General features: G+C 37.1%; 1 protein-coding gene across 2 annotated transcripts in view; it reads right to left on the reverse strand.

The window, feature by feature from the left end:
* DISC1 (DISC1 scaffold protein) overlaps positions 1–25,401 on the reverse strand; it is a 193,955-nt gene that overhangs the window by 96,230 nt on the left and 72,324 nt on the right. For both annotated transcript variants that reach the window (XR_007202537.1, XM_048298528.1), the window contains exons 7-9: positions 20,975–21,029; positions 16,397–16,499; positions 5,375–5,563 (exon numbers count right to left, since the gene is read on the reverse strand). Coding sequence is in view for 1 of the 2 variants with exons in the window: in XM_048298528.1 (XP_048154485.1) it covers positions 5,375–5,563; positions 16,397–16,499; positions 20,975–21,029 (347 nt within the window). In the remaining variant the exon portion in view is untranslated. The remainder of the gene's footprint in view (positions 1–5,374; positions 5,564–16,396; positions 16,500–20,974; positions 21,030–25,401) is intronic.

The following is a 25,401-nucleotide window of genomic DNA, read 5'->3' on the forward strand; positions in this document are numbered from 1 at the left end:
TCAACTACGTATAGTTAAATATTATTTAACAAAGATGATGTGGATGCTTTTGTGGAAGCATGACATGGAATGAAAATCATTAGTCTGAATTTGATCCTCAAAGCTTGCTAACAATTTGATATGCAGTTACTACCATTACAGAATTGTAAGACCAAAAGATCCATATGCATATACTTAACTTTTAAGATCCCAAGTGCTCTAAAAATAAGCCAAGAAAATGAGACCCATGCTCACAAACAGTGATACACAAACAAGCACAGAATATGCATAACACTGCAAGTCCATGCAAATGCAGGAACACCAATTTTTCAAATGAAACAGCAGAGAGAATACTAACGAGCAGAGGGTAATTACTCATGCTGTATTTGCCCAAGACAACACAAAAGGAGCTCTGCAAGACTGGGCTTCTTGGGGATTTTGTTGTTGTTGTTTTATCCTTCTGTTTTCCTGTGTGGACATGACTTTTCCATGCTGCCCAACAGAAGGCTGCCAAGCACTACTTTGGAGCATCAGCTCAAAGGATGCTACCAGCTGCACTGCATCACCACCGAGGGTTTTACACCTTCTGTGAAAGCTAGAGTGACCACTGGCTAAGTCCTGGAGGATCACTGTTTAAGCAGAGATGGCCATAGACATAAGCAATAAGCCATTCAATTTCACCACTCACTTTAATGACAACAAATATTTCATAAAGGTGTGACGTGCAGAATGTAATGACCTCGCACAAATTAGAAGTGGAGACACTACGAGACTCAGAGCAGCTTCATCCTCAGGGAAGCCCACCTGTTACCCACCATTTGGGTTCTCCTTTAATGATTTATTCAAACAAAAGCAATAAAAAGGTTCAGCGTTTCAATTTAGAATCAGATAATCGCTCAAACACAGGATGAACTATAGAAACAATGCGGAAAGCCTATTTGGTGCAGAAAAACTAGCACCGAGGAAGAACATTAAAACCACCACCTGAAAAATCAGCAACACAAAACATGGAATCATTCTGGTTGTGTCACAGGCACATGGGTTTATGTCATACTTAGTTGGTATTTTTTGCAAAAATTGAAAATGGTGTAGAATTGTTGATAATCTTTAGACATCTTCAAATAGCATTCCAAAGACCAGTTGTAAAGAGAAATAGAGAAGCCTTTGTATTACAGATATTATTCAAAACAAATATTTAAACAAACAAAAACGGTAGGTTTCCCGGTGCAAAGCACACTGCACGTGTCTCTATTGTAGGACTTTCTGTGTTGCACCTACCAGAAAAAAAAGTCTTTGAAAGAGAATAAAAATGCTTTGTAGCAAATGATCATTAACAGTTTGATAAATCACACCCTATACAATTGCATATGAAGCACAGAACCTTCTTTTCATAAATATTTCAGTATGTAATAGCGAGTATTACATTAAGCAGCACCACTAGTGCTTTCTGCTGTCCACACAATATTAAGTTTTAGACTAATTAATTTCATCCTCTGTAACAGTCAAATATGCGGTTTTTGGAACAATGACTATAAAAGCAATAGCAGAATTTTTGTTATTCTTTGAAGTACATTCTGAAAACATTTCACTCCTAAGTAGTATTCTACAGCTAAAACGTTGGGGTTTTTTATAAAAAAAAAAAAGCAGATTAAAAAATGGACTCTGATAGGCTTTTCTTCTGTTAAAAGGCCAAAACACTGTGAAATATTCTGTGCAAGCATGCATGGTGTGTGTATTGAACAAAAAGTAAAACTGAGTGTGAAAAATTTCCAGCTTCCCAAGAAACCCCTCTGCTACATCTAGTTCCTTGTTTATTAAATGTATCTGTTCAATTCCAGAAAGCTTGACTTTACAAGCAGGCTGGTAAGAGCTTTAGGACTTACACAAGCAATTTCTAAAACAATAAAACTCAAGGATGGCAACAAGAGTTGAGGAGAGAGACTGAAATATCAGCCTTCAAATAGTAGTTGGGGTTTTGGTTTTTTTTTAAAGGGTTAAAAATCTGTTTTCATGTGCATGAAGGCCTTTATTTTATATTTCCTCCAGAAATTAATTCAGTATAGAAATTCTACTTAACATGATTTGGCAAGCACAACCTAGCAATTAGATCAGGAAGCACAGTCCCCCCTAGTTGTGTGTGTACATGCACTACTTACAGGAGATGCTTTCCCAAAAGTGTAACAGGGGCAAAAAAAGGCTGAGAGCAGCCAGGAAAAGAATTCAGCAGACGAGGCAGGAAAACTCGCCCATCAGTACTGGTGGTGAGAAAACCACAAGAGGGTAAGTTTCACTTCCAGCCCTGGGTTACAAATGCCAATCAACCCAAGCCAGGATTTATAAGCAGAATCCAACAGTTTGGCAGACAGGCAATTAATTAAGCTTCACTTGTCTGGAACGCGAGTCTAGTTGTTTTGGGCTGGAAAGCAGTTCTCTTCTTTGCCACGACAGAACCTTCTGACTTTATAAGACAGGTCTGCTCAATGATGAAGCACAAGACCTTCAGTGATTTTCCCAGAACCATCATGTCATGCGGTCCAGAAGAATATAAAGCTCACACAGAATCGCAGCACCACTTGGTTTCACTTGTTTATTGCAAGTGATTGATTCAATCAGGATTGATGCTAGACCATCAACTGGGAAACTGTTTCACCCCCATTCCAGGTAAATTACATGACCTCTAAGTCTCTGGCTTTCCTATCTGCAAAATGACAATAAAAGTTAATCACTTTTATAGCAGCGTTTTGACGGCCTCAGAAGAAAGTCAATGTCTAAAGGGCAAATTAGTGCTATTCATCCTAAAATGCTAATACATAGCGTTGCTTGTCAATGCTTCTATTATCCAACATGAAAAACATATTTTTGAGCATCTCTAAAAATATGAGAGTATTTTTTATCAAATTTCCTTTATAGGGAGCACTGACAGCTCTCAGTGCAGTAAGCCAAGCCTGATTTTTGCACTACATCTGCAATATCTTTTATACTTGGGCAGCTGGCACAGAGTGAGAAAATTCATTAACATGCTAATGATGTGTCCTATTTAAAATTCCAGCTCTGATTATTGTGTGATTAAGTCTCTTCCCTTGATGTCTGCTTCCTTATATCTGCATTACTGTGAGAAATCAACAATTATTAATGAAGTAAAAAATAGGTGACCAATTTATACACAAGAGAAAGACAAACATACACACATATTTTAACATTTAATTTTATTGTCTTATATTTTCCATACAAAATAGTATTATGTTCAGTAAAAAAAAAAAAATCAAAGTAAGTTTTCAAGAAGCTCACAGGCACAAAACAACAATTCAAGTGCCAGATGACAGAGAAATAGACATGTATAGGACCTAACCCTAACCCTGACCTAGTATACGGGTTGGGGCAGGAACACAGAAAAAAAGGCAGAACTGCCTTTCTCTGCAGCAACACAGATTTTATTGGCATAAATGAAACACCAGGCCTAAGGCTGTGAAGTCAGGTCAGCTACTCCAACTCAAATTACACCTTTCATAGTGCAGACAAAGCCAACACAATTATCTCCAGTTCTTTCAAACAACAGCAAAAACAAATGGCAACAAAATTGTATTCCAGTTCTTTATGCTTTATTCCCTAAACATAAAAGTGCTGTGCAAAATAGCACTGTTTCATAAAGGTGGCCTCTCTTCCTCAAGACATCATCTGCATACTGTTTTCCAGAGTATATCTGAAGGCTTACATTCAGTTAAATGTGTTGGTATCAAACCCATGCTAGTGTTCTCAGATATTTCCATTTTTGAAAGGAGAAAATATGGTAGATCACATGTAAAGAGTCAGGGACAACGAAAAGGGAAGATGTCAGGTTTCAATTTATGTATCTCTGACTAGTATCTACTTGACAGCATTTTATTTTAACACAAGCTTAGATTTCTCCTTATGCCTACAGAATCACAATAAATTAAAAGAAAATCTACATAGTAAACACTCAGTATTTTGAAATTTATTGTCACAAATTCTGGACAGTAAGGGTCATGTGAAGAAGGTATCTCCTTACAGCCATATAAATGCAAAAGGAGAAAAAGAGCCTATAAACTGATACCATTTCTGTTGTTTCAGCAAGAGTCTTGCAAAGGTTTTATTTAAAACCCTGCTGAACTAAAACACAAATGAGAAGGTACATGTGTATTATAGGAAGTTTAATCATCCTAGAAATAAGAGAGAAACAAAATGGACTGATTAGAAGGTCAGAACCCTTTTCAACTCACTTGAAAATCCAAGGAAAGAAGAAGCGTTACCTCATCTGCATTTCTGGGTTTGTATCGCAAAGCACCAAATTTGAGGAATTTTTTTTTTTATTTTATCTAGATTCTAAAAAAGCAAGTTCTTATCTAGAATTGTGTGTGTATATACATTATTTTATCAATTTTTAAAACATTGTCTTAGATGTATCCAGCTGCCTACAAATCATCTTGTTTCTAAGGTAGCTCTACTTATCTACTTGCCTATGAAGAAACTTCATATGCTTCTAAAACAGAGGCACCTTCCTCTCTTCACCCAACCTACTGCTCGTAAGATCCTGAAAAAGGAAAGACATCTCAAAATCCTAGAGATTTAAAATAGCTCTCAGAATTATATTTAATTGTTTAGAGGTAATTATAGTAACTGTACATTTGTAGTCAATCAAATATTACTGAGCCTTTTCATTCAAGCAAGCAGCAAGGCCATTTTATCTGCTTCAACTCCAGGAGTAGAGCAGACAAGAGAGTAAGTCAAGTCTAGGAATGACTTTGCTATTTGATAATCTGTCTTTCCCAGTAATGGCAGACAACCTCCCCAGTTCCACCACGACACTACAACCCAAACACACTGCTCATAGTTGTGTGAGAGCAGCACTTGGCAAGCTGTTTAAACTCCCCCTCAGACACAAATTTACTACAAGAACTCTTGTTTTCATAATCAGGAATCTCTTGCACCTCATACATTCAGACCCACCACCAAATGTGTTATATATGTACACACTAAACACTTAGTTACATATACTAAACATGTTCCTGTAGTCACAGCCAGACACATCTACTGCTTCTGCATAAAGACCACATGTTCCTCTGTATGCGAATACAAGCACAGTGCCAACATCACTATGATAGAAATGGGCTTAGAAAAGAAAGGTTTTGAGAACTGGGCTAAGATAGAATTCAAAAAGTGGTATATTGCTGGGGTATCCCTTGTTCCCCATGGCCTCCCCCAACTCCAGAGGAAACAGCTGAGAGGATATTGAACATACTGCTTATCTAGGTCATTGCCAGACTTTCCTCAGAACAATCACTATGTTTGGTGAAATGCAGAATGATGCATCAAACCCAGCACACCTCCAGGAGATCAGGACTGAGCAAAAAGCTGTAACAATCTGTAAACTACTTACCAAAGGCAGTCTCTCCTTGTTCAAGTTCTTGTTTCAGTCTGGTGTAATCATCTTTAATTCTCTCTAATTTTCGTGTATTTCTGGCACTCAGAACCAACAGTTCACTGAGAAGTCCTTCCAGTCCCTCCTTCTCAGATGTTAATGATCTTATTTCTTCGGCAAGATCCTTCGCAGTGCCAAAATTACTTCCTGCATATTTTGTGGGGGCAGGGGGAAGAAAGAGGAAAAAGACAATGAAGCAGACACTTGCAACATCAGTAGCTTACATAGCAATCCTGGGAAATTAGGCAATTATACTTCCCAACAGCAACTGAAAGACCAACTGGAGGAAAAAAAGAAACTGCTTTGCAAGCATCCACTTCATTAATATTACAATAGTAACAATTGTAGCTGATTTAACCTTACACACACATAAATGGTATTTTCTTTAATTATTGATACAATTTACATGTTTTCAGGAAACCTGTTCGTATGGGTTCACACTTCAAATAATGTTATACTGTAATTCATTGATCATTGCAGTGTTATCTATCAGACCATTTTCTTCTTTTGGAGGACCCCTCAATTCACAGTACATTTGAAATAGAGGCTGTCAACCTGCTGGACCGTGAAGTATTTAATCCCTGAACAAAGCAGCCCTGTGCTGGTTTTTGTAACAAGCACCAGAAGGTTGTTTATGAATGACACATTGCATTTCTTAAATGGCCTCCACCTCAAGCAAAGATCATCGGGAGATGCTCTTCTCAGAGAATATATCCAGAAGTCACAACTCTCCACTTCTGGCTCTCCCTGAAGCATGAAATGTCATGGACAGGCAGAATGCCTCAGCAGCACCAGCTCATGCTGTTCTGGAGTTTTTAAAAATGTTTGGTTCCTTTGGACAGGGATCCAAGTAAAAAGTTCAACTCCCAAGTGGTTTAGAGTGTAGCCTAGTAACAGTCATCCACTTAACCGTTCTGAAAACCATTTTTATAAGCAGCTGGAGAGGAATGTTTCCTTACGTCACAAAGAAGTCCTCCATAATAAACATTAAATGACAGTGAGATACTCAACCATTAAATTACTTTTAAATAGCAGTAGAGTAACTATTAAAATGCTACATTTACATAGCTGTACCAAAATCCTTTCAATGATTGAGATACTTGGCTGGGGGAAAAAAAACCAAACCAACAAATACACTAAAGACCCCCAAACCCCACCCCCCACACTTCAATCTAAAGAACTCTTGACAAAAATAATTTCCATACAGAATTGCCCAATAAAAGAAAGAAGATCTCTAGCATAAGACTTAAACTCTGATAACATCCTAAATCAGCAAAAATTTGGTGATATGATCTAATAAGCAAAGGTACCTAGTAAGTAAAGGCACTTAGAAAATTTAGCCTTGAACCAAATATTAACATAAAACACATCCAGTCACACAAATGTCTTGTCAGCTTCTGAAGTATGTGTAATGACTTTAGACCTCTGAAATCACTTTATAATACCACCAGCATTATTCAGAGGTAAGGGTTTGGTTTTGGTTTTGTTTCAGCAATATAACAAACAGTTGCTTAGACACAAGAGATCAATTTAAAAGTTTATTTTCATAAATCAAACAATCAAATCCACATCAGAATAACCTAAATTATGGCAAATTAAAAAATTATGGCAAATAAAAAAAACCAGCAAAGACTCTGTTGCAAACTCAAGCGGCTGTACAAGGGCAGGTGTGACAAAGGGAGGCTGCACTTACCAAAATACTTTGCTAAAAACTTCAGCAAATAAGTCAGGTTTAAAGACTGAACATTGCTAAGTGTGGTAGTCTTTCTTTGCATTTGGTTTTTTGGTGGTTTTTTTTAGTCCCAAGGCTATAGTAGTTTCATTCAACTTCTTCCTCTTTTAAAGCTGACATTTTCTTGTTTCTTTTTAACAGGTCAAAAGTGCTTCATTTCTAATTCCCTGTTAAAATCCTATTTGCCACTTCTGTCTTACAAAGAATTATACAATTAAATAATTACAAACATACTTTAAAAATCATAGGCTCTTATGGCTTATCAGTGCTTTACTGGGAAACAACAGCACAAATTTTATTACCTTAATTTATCATGTTTCCAAATGGGCAAAACAAAGCAGCAAGATAAGCAATACAAAATCACTGGAAAAATGGCAAATATTGAGATGCTTCTAAGGCAACAAGACTTGAGTCCACCTTTATTCACCTGAACTCATCCCAAGCATCAAAGCACAAGAGCCTTAATAAAACATGAAGGTGAGAAAATCTTCATTAGAATTTGGAGCCTGCTGTTAAATTTCAGAGGACAGCACGGAGAAAGGTATGATATTGCATATGAAAGTTTTATATATACTGAATGGATCTGAATTCCCAGAGGAGAAGTTTACATTGAAACTGAGGCTATAAGGAAATGGCATCAGATACACACCCAAAAGCCAAAAAGACACCCTACCTGATGCAGCTTCCCATGACAGCAAAATGTCTGAAAGTCTGCAGTGAAAATTCAGAAGAGCATATAAAAACTCAGGCATCGCAACTACCATTATCAGTGAGCTCTGACCTCAATCACAGCAAGCAAAGTAACTGCTTTCTAAATGCCATAAGAAAGTTGATTTTAAAATTAATATATAATCCATAGCTGCCAGCATTGAAAAACACCCTCCTACGTTGTTTTTTCATTGTTGTTGTTGTTTTGTTGTGGGATTTTTTTTTTGTTGAGACAACATCACATTGGATGCCATACAAACATTCTGAAGATGTATGTCAAGATATTTTATTCTGCTAAAACCCTCAAATATTAAAATTCTTCCTTTTGATCAAATAATTATTTTGCCTAAGTGAATACAATAACCGTTACTTTGTCAACTACTTGGAGCTATGTTTTACAGAGTGTTCTAGTTGGCTGATATTAGTTAAGTCAGTCTAACTCTTCCCACAAAACTCAAAAATCATGCAGCCAATAGGACTGCTCGCTCAGAAAATCTGTATAGAGAAAACAAAGCTAAGGAGTTAATAGTCTAAGAGCAAACCTGAGATTCTGGTCTAAACCACGGCATGAGACAGAGATTCTATGAAGGGGATTGAAGAGCAAGATGCCACTTTTCCCATCTTCCCTCCTGTCTTGCAGTGATGCTCGCTAGAGATGTGCAATTTTAGCCCCTGCATACATGTTTACATAAACATACTGGGTGCAAACTGGTGCAGCAAGCTTGCAGTATCCAGTGCTCTGAACAGGTAACGTGCTTGCAGTGCACTGTCATAAGGAACTGAGTATGTACACTTCACTTTGAGGGACTGAACATTACCATTATCTCAAAAGACAGCAACAAAACAAGTTAAATCTTCCTCCTTAATCTCGCCCTCTGGGGCTCTCTCCTCCCATGCATCCTTCATCCTCTACAGAAAGCGACATCAGGTAAGCTCCAGTGGCTTGATGTGAATGCCAAAAATACCAGCCAAATCAAGCACAACAACCCACACTGGAAAAACAGTAAAAATAAAAAAAATGCCCAGGCAGAAAACAGCCCTATAATTGCTTTTACTTAGTGCAAACATGAGTATATGTCCCTTATTTCCTCTCTTCCTAAAATTTTCCTTGTATGGCTACAGCTAAATAGTACTCTGCACATCAAATATATATAGAGAGATAGAGATATATAGATATAGATATATGGAGAGAGAGAGAGAGAGAGAGATAGTTATATGCCACAAACTCACGCTCATTATAACAGCTTACTGTCAGATTTTACTATATTGGGCAGATTGCTGCCCATTTAATAGCCTTGAAGTAAAATATCATTATTTTGATACCATTTGCCAGCAACAAATTGACTAAAAATATGGTTTGAAATGCATCCGATTTTGCAAAAAACAAGAAATACATTATTAATTAAACTTATTTAATATCTCCCCCTTCACAATATAAGATAAAGTTAAGGGTCCACAAATGTTTTACTCACACTTTTTCCTCATATTTATGGCAGAATTTACATACAACCATAGTTACCATTATTTATACTTGAAGCAGAGAGAGAAGTCTCACCCCACTGAAAACATGTTCATTGTAGTACAGACAAAGGAGTAATTTTTTCATTAATAATAAAGCATATCTATTGGACACTAGCTTAAATGTAGCAAAGAGTAGACTGGTCATTCTTCATCATTATCTATAAATTAATTCTTCATATACTAACAGCACTACCTTTAATAATTCATAAGAAAGTGAAAATTTACATTTTAGCTTAGGGCATTTTCCACCATAGTATTTATCAACGGCACTGGAATTCAAGGCTGAAAATCTTCCACCCTATGATTAATGAGGATACAAAGTGATTTCAACACCACAAAAGAAATTGAAGAAAATAAATATCATTCACCTACTCACAAAGGAAAGGGAAAAAGCTAAAGACATGACAGAAATGTAAGATTCTGGAAGCACTGCCAGTGTGTTTGCACCTCTGAAAAAATAAACTGCAAATGAGGGACAGTCTACCATCTCCTGAAACATTTTACAAAAATCCAGCATATTTGAATTGCAATTATTGTTTTTAAGCAATAACACATGTCAATGCTTTTATGAAGCATAACACAACTGAATGATTGATGTGATCCTGGAAGGTAATTGCCATCTAGAAGAAGGTGAGAGACCCCACAGACATACAGTTGGAGGAGCAATTCTCAGTCACAGAGAGCCTCTTGTACCCAGACTGAATCAGTCACCACAGAACAACCCAGAAATAAAAATTAAAAAAAAAGAAAGGGGTGGGGGAGAGGGGGAAAGTGCAAATAAATAAACCCAAAAGTAATAACATTTCAAATCAGTAGTAACAATGGAAAGAGGGACATCTCTGTCCCCTTCCACAAGTGTTTTCTCTCATCCCCTCCAGAACACAGCACAGCATTTCTACAGGGTGATAGAACCTTCCCTTCACAGCTCTCACATCTAATATGTCTCCTTTGAGCACAAAATCACAGAAAAGGAACTGCCAAAAAGATAACTTGACCTTCTCTCCTGCTCCAGGGATAGCTGCTTGGGTAAGAGAAGCGTAAGAGAGTAAGTTGTTTCATGACTGACTTCTCCAACAGAAGAAAAGATTTTCTGCTGTCTGGTCACATATTATGCTGGGACTTCAGCTACAATGAATTACTCTCGAAGTTCACTGAAAGCCAGTAACATCCAGAAGTCTGACTTGAAAATGAGATTAAAAAGACAAACAGCATAATGTCCTGGTTTCAGCTGGGATAGAGTTAATTTTCTTTTTAGTGGCTGGTACAGTGCTTTGTTTTGGATTTAGGCAGAGAATAATGTTGATAACACACTGATGTTTTTAGTTGTTGCTGAGCAGTTCTTAGCCTAGAATCAAAGACTCCTCAGTTTCCCATGCTCTGCAAGCAAGTACACCAGAAGCTGGGAGGGAGCACGGCCAGGACAGCTGATCCGAACTGGACAAAGGGATATTCCACACCACAGAACATCATACTCAGCAAATAAACTGGGGGGAGTTGGCTGGGAGGGACTAATCACTGCCTGGAAACAGGCTGGGCACTGGTCTGTGGATGGTAAGCACCACTTCATTGGTATTATGCATCACTTGCCTGTCTTGGGCTTTATGCCTCTCTCACTCTTGTCTTCATTACCATCATTATTGCTGTTATTTTTAACATTAGTATTACTATATTTTGTTTCAGTTATTAAACTGTTCTTATCTCAACCCACAAGTTTTACTTTTTTTTCGCAAGTCTCCTCCCCACTGTAAGCAGAGAGATTGTCCACATAGTACTTAACTGCTGGCTGGGGACCAACAACAAACAGAGCTGTCTGAGGTCTGAGGGACCATTTGAGAGTTGGTTTGGGGGACGCACTAGCATTACTTTTTAAATGAGTTAACAGGCATGCCAAAAAGTACACTGCTTGCACCAAAACATGGGGACAAATTTTATTCCATGGAGTATAAAGTGAGGGTTGTGGGAAGACATGACCATACACGGCACTGAATGCTGGAACCAGACACTGCAGTCATCAAGCTGAATTAATCTCAATATGCCTCTGATCCATCAACCCAGACTGCTGCTGGAATCAGGAAAAGTGTGGAACCAGTTATGTCATCTGACAAGATGCAGACCTGTGCTGGACTCCAATTCATCAAAAAACTGAGCCTTCATGAGAAGGCACAAAGAGGCATTGTTATTTTTGCCTCTAAGACTAGGCAAGTTCTGCAACCACTACGAAACAACAGTTCTCAGAAACAGAAAAGATAAAAAAAAACAGGAACACCACTACCTTCCAGTGAAAGACAAATTAAGAGCTGTATATGGCATGTCTGGGGAAGGACTCGATATCTTACCAAGAACTATGTGTCCATTCATATTTCTGCATGAAATGACAGACCACAGCATGAAAACAAGGCATCCACATTAACATAAACCACAGATGGATGGCGGAAAATGTCCTTCCGCCTGCACTGGCATCTTCCAGCGTGATGGCGCTGTCCCCTCTCTAACATACGCATTCCCAACAGGAATACTTAGTACCAAAGCTGGAAAGCTCGGGGCTCTTTTTGTTACAGTTGGATCCATGCTGAACTTGCCCTCAATAAGCATCAAAGGGCAGCCAAAGAGGCAACAGCCCTAACATTAAGCTTTGTGAAATATGCTATCTAGTATTTATGTCATGTTATTTCTAAAACCATGCTTTTACATTGACATAAGGAAAAAAAATCTTATTGTACTGCTGAAAATCATCCCACAACATCATTTCCAAGCAGCTCCCACTTGCCAGTACTTAATGAAACAGAGGTAATGATATTTATAGGATCATGACATATGATCTCTAACTGGTATAGACAGTTTTAAGATCAATTTTTTTTTTTAAGCTACAAGTCACCTCACTCTAACTCCTGTGTTGGGATCTAATTTGTGTTTGCAAAGACAGAAAGAAAGTTAATGACATGCATCTCATGGAAAACTACATGATAAACACAGTATTTCATTCATGCCTGCTTAGCTTCCCATTAAGCCACTTTCTGGTTATCCAGTCCCATGCTAATATGCATTCTCGAGAGGAAAAAAAGTTCTCAAAGAGCCTATGAAAACACTGTAAAATGTACCTCAATAAACCTCTTTTATTCAAATATAGGAAACAGATGAAACAGGACTAAAAATTCATTTTAGTTTGCATCCTCCCTCCTATTCCAAAATTATTTTCTCACTAAGGAAAAACCAGAAACACACAATTTCTTATTATTTCCTCTTGTGTAAAACAGCTCAAAATACAACAATAAGATTCAATAATATTTCTACAGTTGTGTTCACACTTGCTTAAACACCATCCTACTTGAATTTTCTTACCAGCTTCCAATTATTTCATCTGAAATTTATTCCCTAGAAAAATTTCATGCTAAATTGTCACACAATGCTGAATAAAAGAACAGAGTATCACATACTGTCATGTTCTTCCTGTAACTGACTGCAAAATTTTATAAGCATGTTAAGAGCCACTGTAAGAAGCAGCTGTTAGAAGAATCACATGCAGGTTTCTAAGCACTGACATTAAGGTGTTTTTTGTAATTAAAAAAAGACCTACCAGATGCTAAACTATAATAGTTCATTGATGAGAATTTACAAATGTGCATATCAACAGTAACACCTCATGGCATCAGGAGTACTTGTTACCTATAATTACCTAAAGCTACTGACTTAAAAACTGGAAAAATACAGGATCCTACTAATTATCTTCAGAGAAAAATTCTGGACTAGCATCTCCAGAGTATTAATTATTAGTTATTTGTCCCAACAGGCCAATCAGAAGTAAGTGAGGTGCTGATATAAACTTTCTGAATTATAACTGTTGATAGAAATACCTCTTGAATGCGTAAGTATGGGCTTATTTTCTTTTTCCTATACAAAAGCTCACTGGAATTTAATTTTATTTATTTTATGGCCTTCAATAATCCAAATATTCACAAATTTTTTTTTTTTCTCTTCCAAATTTAATTTTATACTTCTTCCCAGAATGAAATAATAGGAAGGAGAGGCATTTATATACATAGTATTGTCTCTTGCATCTTTACAGTATCATTTATCATACAGCCTTAAAATCCAAGGTGCTGTATTGACAGCACTAACAGAACTGTTATGCTTACACTGTATTTATTGTGGTATTTTCCTCTAAAAATAATATCAACTATATTCTTACATTTTTTGGTGCAAATACATCAGTATTTTAAATCAATGTATTTGTATTAGAAAGTACAGTCCATATAGCAAATTAATGTTGTCTGAAGCTGTCAAGATAGCCATTAAAGGCTGAGGTATATATCACGCCTTCCAAGTCATCACATCATTAAGTCACCACATATGAGCTCTGAAAGCTAATTTTCACTTAATAACTCTATTCTTTAGCTCATCTAATCTAACTTTTGGGATACAGTCACCTTTTCATTTTGACACTGTTCCAAAGTCACTTAACTCTTTCTGCTTCCTCAAAAATGCTACTTTAATCAAAAATGATGTGACATCTGTATAGAGAAAAACAGTTGTTCTCAGTATGCATTAGTAATGTTTTTAAAGACATTGTCTGAATGAATTATGTAACTGCTACATAAAAAGAAGTAACAGACATTTAACCCTGACTGGTGTTTCGAGATTAAATGAAAACCTCTGACTTATGAGCAGTAAAATTTATTATTACTGCATATTTACATATGGACATTATAATTCCTTCTGAATGCCATACTGTTCCAAGAGTGTCCTTAAATAATTGCATATCACCCAACTGAACATTCTTCCAACTTCTAACAACTGAATAATTATCCAGGCTGTTCAATAACATTGTTCAATAACATTGCTGAGAGATCAGGAAATATGTACATAAAGAGTCTTGCTTAAATCTTAGCCAGTACTTAGAAGGTTAAAACATGCTTCTTAACTATGCCTTCCTTAAGGGGTGCCTTTCATTTACTCCTAACACAGGAATACAGAGAAACTAGAGTAATTCAGCCTCCTCCATTATCCACTGTTCATTGGTTTTGCCTTATTAAGTAAAAAAAAAAAAAAAAAAAACAAAACCAAAAAACAACAAACAAACAAAACCAAAAAAACAACCAAACCCCACCACTATTTTTATCTCTTCCTTCCTCTTTCTTCTTCTGCATTTATCAAATTTTTTCTTCCTGACTTGCTTCTCTGCTAGCTAGCCGCAATTCGCTCCACATCCTGGCTTTTCTGATTTTATTCACTGCATGCTCTAAGACTATTCCTGGTCTTTTCAGATTTTTTTTTTTTTTTTTTTTTACTTACAGGTCGTCAGAGAAATAATTTTCTTTTTATTCTTATATCTCCCCTGTGTCCTCTATATATAACTTTGCATTTTACATAAATAAGCTCCATCACATTGACTAAGTGTATCAGTATCTTACAATGAGGTAAAGAAATTACAGTATCCACTGTAACCAAATTACCTTTCGTCCTTGATTTTCAACCATGCTATGTAGAATTCTGCCTTAGTAACAAATTAGGATTGTACCATTCACAGTCATTAAAATTCCCTGAAGCAACAGTGAAAAAAGAAACAGTGCTTCTTATCAGTACGAAGAAATTGCACTGATACTTCTTAAAAAGCATAGAAAGGCAGTCAAAGAATTGTAAAAACAGTTTATAGAAAGAGCAGCATTAAATTGCCTTTGGAATTCATTCCTGAAACAAGCAACCTCTTTTAAGAGCTAACAAGTATAAAATACTGTTATGAATGTTTTGGAAACGGTCCTCAAGTTGTCATTCACTCTCTCCAAGTGTCAGACTGCAATACAGCTTTTCTGGCCAACTGCTTCCTACATGCAGTTGCAGGTCCAGTTTATGGGCTGCTTTGTTCTCAAGCCATAAAACCCCATTTCTGAAAGTGAGAAAATTACCTACATTTACACAGCCTATGGGTAGAGAAGGACGATTGCCTGGTTTACCTCTTAGAGGTGGAGAGAGAAATAAAGAGGATTTCCATTTAAAAAACGCATTGTGAGAAGTAAGGAAACTGAGCGTGTCCAGCACCAATACAAGATCTGGGCTTTAATTTCCTTTAGGACTTTGCTCAAACCTGACATCATCCACTTCTGGCAAACAAAACATGACACTGCAGAAGGTGTCATTTTAAAATAATTTGTATGTGTAATACAGATTCTTGCATATAATTGAAAAGATAAATCACATATGGAGAGCTACATCTCATCTTGACATGTATCAAAAACCCTTTAGCCTTTCTTTACTTGGTGTAACACTGGAAAACTCCTTGTACTCTAGCCCTCATTCCCTTCTACTCAGCTTCCTCTCTGAGGGCAGGTGTCTAGCAGAGAGACACCTAGTGAAATACTTGCAAACCATTTACTGAATTAGAAAACCCACCTCTTCCAACTTAAGAGAAAGAACTGAGATCTGCCTTTTCTCCTTGGTGAACAGTGCAGCAATCCCAAGCAAGTACCATGTAAGGCTGTTATGTATCAGACTCTGTAATCACATTTCAGTGTTTTACTGGTTGTAAATAACATGCATGAGTGCTCCAAGGATGAAATTGCTCTTTCGCTGCTAGCGTTAGTTGTTTAATGATCTGAACAGCAGAAGCTGCCAATTATTGTATTCCATTTTAAAGTGTCATTTAAAGCCACACTTGTAATTATGATACCTTAGCTATAAATTTATAACTTAGCTAGAGAGCTCTAAGAATGTAACTCATAGAGTCCTGGAACAGCTATTGATGATTATATATCAATTTCACCTACGGAAAAATACCATGTGTTTTGCATGTTTACTGCCTACCACACAGCTTCAGATTTTTGCCAGGAGTTCCAAACTGTAGAGAGGGACCTGAAGTACCTTACACAAGGCATGGCATAGCCCTGTTGTGCTGGGCTGGCCACGACTTCAAGGGATCTACATAAGCACATGAACAACTTTTCCTAGCAAGTCTGTTATGAAGAGGTCAACAACTGCTCTAATACACTCCTTAAGAATGTTAGTCCTTCTCATCACTAAAAACTTACCTGAAACAGCCAGCATTTTGGCTTCGAGTAGAGCTGGTAGTTGAGTCTCAATATCACTCACTTTCCTCCTCAAAGTACTGCAGAGTTTCTGACTCATGCAAACCTAAAGTGAGGCAGACAGCCATGATAGAGAATTTATTAATGTAAAAGTATAAGGCAGTTCAAATGGGGCTTCAAATGTTCTTGGTTTACAGACATGACATAACATCCTGAAGCAAGGTAAAAAAGCTTAATAAAAAGTGATGTCTTCACAGAAACACCCAACATGAATCAAAATTTCCAGGCTGTGCTGCACATTCTATTATTAAAACAAGGAATGGTATTAGCATTAGCTACCTGCATGAGAGAGGACATGTTTTACACCTAGATACTGAGGCTGCACACAGAAGAAAGGCCATCTCACAAATTCTGTACAATTTCAGTATTAATAATCATGCTTGAAGTGGAGCATAAGTAAACCAGTATTTGGAGATTAAAATGCCATAAGATACCATGCGCACTGACTTTTATACAAAATACACCGTGCTCTGCATTTTAACTGAAAAAAAAAAAGGCAAAGCAGCCTTATTTTTTTGCACAGGCAACAACTAAGGCTATACCAGCTTGATACTGTACTTTGTTTCACAGTCAGGACACACAGAGGACTAGGGTTCAGGTTTCTGATTTTCCCTTGCTCTCTTTTTTATCTTTTTAACTGGAGGTCCTTCAGCAATCAATCAGCTTTGGTATTGAAAACACGGAGAGAGAAAAGAGAAAACAAAATATAAAGGAAATTCAGCTGTTTCTGTACCTTACACTTCAGTGTACACTGCCACTTCAGAAGGAGCTTATGCAGCATGCAAAATTTATACAAGCCCCACATATTCAAAAATGTTGACATTTACTCCATATTGCATCATTTGGGAAGGAAAGGAAAACGAACAAACAAAAACCCTTCACTGAACTAAGGCAAATCCCTTGTTATGGAGGCAGATGTCAAACACTTAAAATTGTAGCTGACACTTAAGAAAACATTGCATTCATTGGAACCAAAGGTAAAGCAATAATCAAGATAGGCACAGGCCAGTTCTGAAATGATGTGATGTGAAAGGAAATCTCCAGAGAGAAGTTCCCCTGCCTTCCTTCCATTTTTCCCTCCTCAAAAACAAATGCCATGCTTGTTAACAGAGGCACGTTATCACTTCACTTTTTAAGAGCAAAATTTTATAGTTCTAATTGTTTATCTGTTTGTACAATTAAATTATAATAATTCATATATGACAATAGCTTTAATAACACCTTCTTCCTTTACTGAGACTATCTGTTAACTACAAATGGGTCATATTTTTTTCTTGAGTCAACAGAACTATCCTCCAAGCAGTAACTGTTACTTCTAAAGACTTCAGAGTCATCCTATTAATTTAAAAACACATATCGCTTCTGCACCTCCTTTAATTTTTAAATACCCAGATATCTCACTTGGTTTCAGTACACCCTTATAAGTGACTCACCAGCTAATTCAGTTAAAACGTTTTTAAAACCCCAAACCTGTCAGAGGTGTATAAACGTGCCTAAAAAACCCAAAGGCCATGTCTGTCGCCCATCTCTAAAATAAATCTGAAAGTTTTTAATGACTTCTTTCCAAGCAGTACTCTCTCTTTAGGGGCACTAAATGGCTCAGTGAATTGCAATTAGATGGGGAATCTTTCAGCTCCAGGAAAACTGCATGAATATATCCCATGCTGGTAGTAACTTAAAGTCATTATCACTAGACAGCTGTTTGGCAATTATGCAAAATAAGCTGGGATGTTTAATCAGTTTCTAGTGAGCACTGTCCACTTTGTAAGCCCTACTGTCAGAACAAAGCTTGCTGGCACTCTTTCTTGATGGACCAAATGCAGGTACCAGAGGCAGAAAGGCAGTCCCTCCAACTCAGAGATGATTCTTCTGGAACGTGAGATAAGTAGGTTGCCGGGCCTCTGCTTGTATCTATGTCACATGTATTCTGTAGATAAATGAACATTAATCTTCAGACCTATCATATGGCATAGTACAACAAAACTAAATGAGCAAGTGGGAAGGACAAAGTAACATCCCCTAAACTAATGGCACTGCTTCTACATTACATCAGGTCCATTCTACAAGCTCCAATTCCTTTCATTTTTTCTAATTATTTTATCTTCATAACAGATACCATTATTCATGACAGTAGCTTATTCAGCCACAAAGGAAAGGTTATATCTTAGCTAACAAGGATGGTGAACACTCACAGAGCCAGTGTCCTTGGCTTCCAGCGAACACCATCCTCCTCTAACCAGCCTGACTGCAGGGGCCTGTGGCCTCAGCAATGCTCTTTCCCTGCTCTCAGTGACCAGCTCTGCTCTGACCCACAGACCAAGAAGCTCAAAAAAAAGCTCAACAAGCTCAAAGTCTAAAAAAACTCTTTCAGTTTCAGGAAAGTGGTTTTGCAGCCAAGTATTACTGTATCTATTTAAAAATCCTCTTCAGTGGTTTCTGAGGTTTTTTTAAAGCAGAGGTTTTTTTTAAAAAAAAAAAGCCTCTTGTTTAGGAATATACCTTACTAATCTGCGTTCAGATGCAAACGTTACTCGAAAAAGCAGTCTATCTGAAACCAGTAGGAAGCTGGTTAGCAAAGATATGCGGAATCAAGTTGAAAAGCAGCAAAATATCAAAGGCAAGTTTGTCCATTGTCATCCTCTTCCATCTTTCCAGCGTATGATGTTAATCTAAAGTGGCAAAAACAGGGACAAGGACAGCAACTAAAGTACTGGAATTGACCCTCTCTCTCCAATCATCTCAAGAGAAAAGAAGTTTTGAGTAACCTTCATATTTCTTTATAATAGCACCTTCGAAAAGATAAAGAAATTTTGCTAATGATGACTAAAGGAAGGAACCGTCTACCTGGTCTCCCACACAGCACAATCTTGCCATTAAGGAAAGCAGATATTAATTTCTGAAGGAAGGTGTTGAATAGGGGACAGTGTTCCCTCCATTAGCAGGCAAAAGTTAGCTTTTGCAGCCACAGCTGAAAACAAGAGAGATGAGGCAGAAAAGGCCATAGAAATGCCAGAGGCATGGAGGAAAAGGAAAGACCTTTGACAAAGGAATGCTTTCGCCATACAATAAAACTGTTTCAAAGACCAGCTCTATTTATTTTGAGATGAAAATAATAGGATGAGATGATCTGAATAAACAAAATAGGAAATTATTTGGAGGAGTCTCACTACATGCTTCCTATTTATCTTCCATAACAAATAAAAGTAATCACATAGGAATGGAATAAAATTAAAATAGTATTTTATCTATTGAAAATTTAAAGAAAAAAAGCAAGCTGTGAAATTCTACCTCACAGACTTCTCTACTGTTACCCAATGTTTCAGCTGTTATTGAAAAGGTCTCTAGATACTATGGTGATAAATTAAAACCTCATGAGACATTTTCTGGGGAAAAGGCAAATTCCATACCTTATGGTTTAGCTTGCAAATAGCTTGAAACAACACTTGAAACATCACATTGAGCTACTGAATGTCTCATTCATTTTAGTAGATGAGCTGTAGGGCAGTTACAATAATTTCCTTGATACTTCATTCATAGTCATTTAAAAAATACAGGGGGAATCATCGTAATAGTCTGTATGAATTTTCTCAAGATGTGGGTCTAAGCAAGGAATAAAGAAAAGGAGCTCAAAGTGGAAGAGAAGGAAAGAGTGATAATGAGATGCAAAGCTTCAAATTATCTTTTTAACAGTGCACAGTGAAAATGTTGGTCAAGATGATTAGGAAGAAGCGATTATAGACAAAAGTTTTACTGATTTAGGTGAGTGCTATTAGAGAAAGAACATGAAAAGTAAGTTTATTTCAGAGTATAAATTCATTATTAATCAAAACCCAGAAATATTTTTCGCTCCCTGTTTCATACAGATCTATGTGAATAAGCTAGAGCAAATGGAACTTTTTTTTTAGAGCATTCATGGAGCAACTGAGCCATTCTGAAATTAAATTTCAGTGTTATACTTCTTGAGAGGAGCCCATGAAATAAGAAAAATTAGGAAAAAGTATTAACATTTCTGGTTAGAAACAAAAATTATGCTGAATATACTATATCACTTTTCTTTGTATTTTTAAAGGGGTATGAAAATGAGATTGCTAGCTAGATTATTAGTGAAATGGTTGGGAAAAGAGGTACTTAATTTATGCTCTTCCCTTTACATCAACAAAACCAGTTAGAGAGGAAAGTAAGAGACTCTGTATTAAGAGCTAAAACATTCAGCTATGACCATGATTTCATGAAGCTGAGTCTGTTCCTGAATAGAGACCTGAGCAAGAGGACTGATCACTAGTAAAAAAGCCAAGAAAGAAGAGATTACTCCATCTGCTTCCTGAAGTATTATAATCTCTGTGACCTGTTCAAACAAAAAGTTGGGGAGGGCTTTCCAGTGTATGCTTAAAAATATTTATGTGCAAAATCTTCTTAGAAGGAACACCACAAAACCAACTTCCAAAACAAAGACAATTTATTAAGATGCAAGCTGTGATCTGCTTCCGAAAACATTCTGAAGAACTGAAAACGTGTACTTACTTTGGCAGTAGTTTCTTTAATGGACATGCTGAACATTTGTTCTTTCTCCTGAAGGCTAGAAGGAATTAAAATAAAATAAATAAAATAAATAAGTAGAATAAAATAAAGTTAACCTCTGCTCAACATAAACTGACTCGTACAAACACAACAGAGCCAACATAAAACCAAGGTAAAAACTACACCTAGTTTCAGGGTTGCTAGTGACTAACAGCACCTTTACAGCTCTTTATTAATGAGTATACAGCTTTTACTTACCATTTGAAACATAATTACAATTATTTGTGTAATCGTAATGTCTTAGAAGTTCCTGGCAATGTCCAGGACTGGTGCTTTGCTAGACTATCATCCAAACACCTAACACAAAGGCGTTTCTGACACAAAGAATTGGCAGTTTACTATCCTCTTACAACTCTGTTTTCACCTCTACCAGAAAAAGTTCAACTACAGTCACTTGTTCTCACAGTAATTTTACGTGAAATACCAGTACTCAGTTTCTTCAGATCCAAAAAACCTACCAAATATATGTATCAAATTGATGGAACAGTGGGCTGAAATTGAGGCATCACCCATGCTTGTATGAACAAATTCAAGGTTTTCTTCCACATATTATAAGCAAGTAGGTTCCCTACTTTTATATTACCAAATCTAAAGTAAACCTTTGCCTTTGGTTCTTGTAAATAAATTCACCATTTACATTTTTAACATGAAGTTCAAAAATCCAAGTCAAATCAAACATCAGGAGTTTGGAGAGAGATTATTTTTTGCAACTTTAATACTCCTCTCTCTCTGGCTTAGGAGGAATACACTTTTTATGCAGTGTTCAATTACTTTATCACATGCTACTTTCTTTTCTGTCAAACACCTGGATTCTGTGTACATGACAGCACTCTCAATTAGCAGCATCTCAATTTTTCCTCACACCTGTGTTACAAAACCTCTACTTCTTTCATGATCTACCATTACTGTTTTTCCCAAATAAGAACTATTAATTTATTTCTGAGCTTTTCTCTAGTGTTTGGCACTGAAATATCCAAACATTTCAGAGACATCACTGGATTTATTTCAACGATACTCTTGCATGGTAAGGCAGTGTTGCATTCATCTTACAAGTGGAAGAAACACAAGCCACTGTTATTCAGAAAGCACACTATGACTGAGTGCCTGTTTTGACATGCACACAGTTTCTGCTGCCTGTGCATTTCTCTTTTCTATGCATTTCAGTTTTCTTTTGAGAACCTGCTCGTATTTTCTAAGCACAGCACTTACTGAGCCCTATTTCAAGAGTCAGCATTTTCATGAGCCTGAATCCCAAAGCATGTGACATTGGACTTGCACTTAGCTACTGATCACCTACAGAAAGGCTGGTTGGACCATCTTGCCCAACTGCACGCAGGAGTGAAATAGCCTCAGAGGCAGAATTCAGCACATCACTTAATCACATTAACGAGGCATCCATTTGCATCGCTATCCTAATACCCTGCTTCATGGAGCACACACCTTTTCTATCTACAACCCAGCAAGGCCTGTCACCTCATTACCACCCCAGCACCTGTGAAATGCAACAAACAGAAATGCAGCTGCCTTCCTATGTAAAAGTTTAATGACATTTCCCACATAGCAGTCTCAATTTTCTCCCTTTTCTACAGCAATATATGTGCAAAACACAAAGTATTGCATGTGTAATGATGCCATTATCAGCTCCCTGCTTGCCTCTGGGCATGCCAGAGGGAATGAACTATTTAGCCATTTCTTATGCTTTGGAGCTCCCAGTGACTTTCAGCATCTCCTACAATTGGCATCTGAGCTGGTCAGGTTATGTAAAAAAAAAGATGGGCTTTGTGTACAGAAGTCAAAGAGCAGCAGCAAGGCTGCAGTGTGTAATTGAATGAATAATGGGTGACTGACCCAATTGTACTGAAACTGCCTTATAAAATTCAACTCAAAAGAGCCAGCCAATAATAAAATGTAAAGTGCAGTTATAGCCAGAACAACAACAATATATAGCTGGCAACTCTATCCAACAAATACCTTCTGTGTGCTCTTCCTCTTTTCTGTTTACTTTCCTCACAGAAAGCCGCCCCAGGTTCATACATTTCACTGCTCTGCAGAACTCACACAGCTAACTGGAACAGAGGTCAATTTTTAACTTCTTTTGAAACAATGCATCCAGAACAGCACTGCAAGCTAGGACCCAGTTGTCAAATCTGTGTTGCTAACAAGGTACACAAGCCCATGCAGACTCTCAGGACCAGGTGCTGAGTGGGAAAAAACACTCTATACCCAGATTTCTTTTCTATGAGTCTCTAACAAGTCACTGAAAAATAAATAAGGAATCAAATACTGCCATTTCAATGACACCAGAACTACAGTTTTAAGATAATTTTGCAGAACTATAGTTTTAATGGAATTTTATATTAATCTGACCTATATCAATAAAGGATATCATTAGTAAGCAATTAATGTGACACAAGCTAGCGATAGCTGGATTAACCAGGGACTCAAAACTAAAGATCCTTTTATTAGAGATACAGCATTCACAAAGACTCTTACAAGTGTATTTGTATTATTTATTGCATGAATTTCACAGTAGTACTCTCTTTCGAATCCTTGTTAGCCTTCAGAATGATACCATAGGAATGCCTTACCCCTTGTAGAGATTAGCCCATCATACAATGCACACACAGCAATCAAGACCACGTACAAACCAGCCATAGTTACCAACTACAAGCTGCTTTTAACTACATTTATTCCCAGGTTGTTTTCTTCTACAACAAAATACTGTCACAGAGAAGGCCCTCACAAGCTTTCCAATTAGCTGACAAGGTAATGACCTACAAGAGTAACCAGGCAGTCAATACTGATTCATTCTACCAACAAAGAGCTTTAACAGCCATGATCTGTTACATGTGACTTGAACCAGAAACAGTATTTTCTTTTACAACCACCCTGGAGCATCGTATTTCATTTTAAGAGGGGCATTCTGTCATCTTAAAAGCTGCTTTAGGTATTACTACAAGGGTAAACGGCTTTAGAAAGAGCTCCTTGGAATAACACTAAATTCTTGCCTGGGAAGGCATCCACTCGTTGCTGTTCTTCTCTGACAGAACAGCTAATCAAGAATTTGACAGCTTCTCCTCACAGTCTTAGCAATCCATTATAAGGACCATTTAGAGCTTACTTCTCAAATTCAGTATAAGCTAACTCCATCACAGAAAAAGCAAAGTTCTTGACCCAGCTGATGAAAGGACTAGAGTAAGACAGGAATTCAATTAATACAAATTTAACTGACTAAATACGAAGGAAAAGAAAGGTTTTTAACACTTGCAGAACCCACAGGAATCTATACATCATGTGCAATATCTTCATCCATGCAGCTAGCCACATGGGCCTTTCATTTAAATGACACGGACTTACAGACATTGGGATCCATTACAAGGAAAGAAGAAAAGGAACATACACCTGCTGTATCCCAGAGTATCACTGTATACATGCTAGACTAGAACAGGGAAGCAGGAGCTGAGGAATGATTGCATTTCTGGATGATACATGAAGCAGTACTTTGGCAAAACACGGACTTCGGCTTGAGAGCTGCAGGAGGGTATGGGAATGATGCATGTTCAGGAACTGAGGTTGATCTGGCATGTAACAACAGACTATGGGAGAAATTTTAAGATCCAAACACTTCAGGCAGTACTCCTCAAGTATCTCATTTTACTGATATTAAAGAATAGCTACTAAGTATATTTAATTGTAATAACACAGTTGGAACCTGCTGAGATAATATTCATAATTGGGAATGGTGTGCAGGCAAAATAAAGGAAGACATTTCAATGCAATAGGGGACAGAGGGAAGACTAAGAATTGAATGGTCTAGTTCACACATCCTTTACTCTTTCACAGGCTTCCCACATGACCACAGAGGACATTAAGCATCATGATATAATAGATAATGTTCAAAATGTCTTTTAAAGAATCTTCTGAGAAGTTATGATTTGCATGCAGGAATTACAGATACTGTGGAAGTGGCTTTGTTCAAAGGAAGGCTAACTAGCACAATACTGGGAAGAATGGCTTTCTTCTAAAGGAAGGCATGTTTCTGAATGTCTTTCCTTCCACTATGCTAGTATACTTCCCTTTGCATACCAAGCTATTATGTAGTTACATTTTGCTTCCTAAGAAAAAATTCAAAGAATGCAAATGGGCAAAAGGCAATTCATGCTGTTCTCCACGTTCAAGATACATAAATATACACACTGCTTAAACAGAAACAGTTCCTGTATTAATAATAAAATACATACACAGCAACAAAAAGTAGAGTCAGAATTTAGTTTCTGTATCTGCACAACAGAACATACCACACATATGGTACCAGTATAACACACATGAATACTGTACTAAAAATTATTATTTTTCATAGAAAAACTAAG

The sequence above is a fragment of the Corvus hawaiiensis genome, chromosome 3 (genome assembly GCF_020740725.1).
Source record: "Corvus hawaiiensis isolate bCorHaw1 chromosome 3, bCorHaw1.pri.cur, whole genome shotgun sequence".
Taxonomy (NCBI): Eukaryota; Metazoa; Chordata; class Aves; order Passeriformes; family Corvidae; genus Corvus; species Corvus hawaiiensis.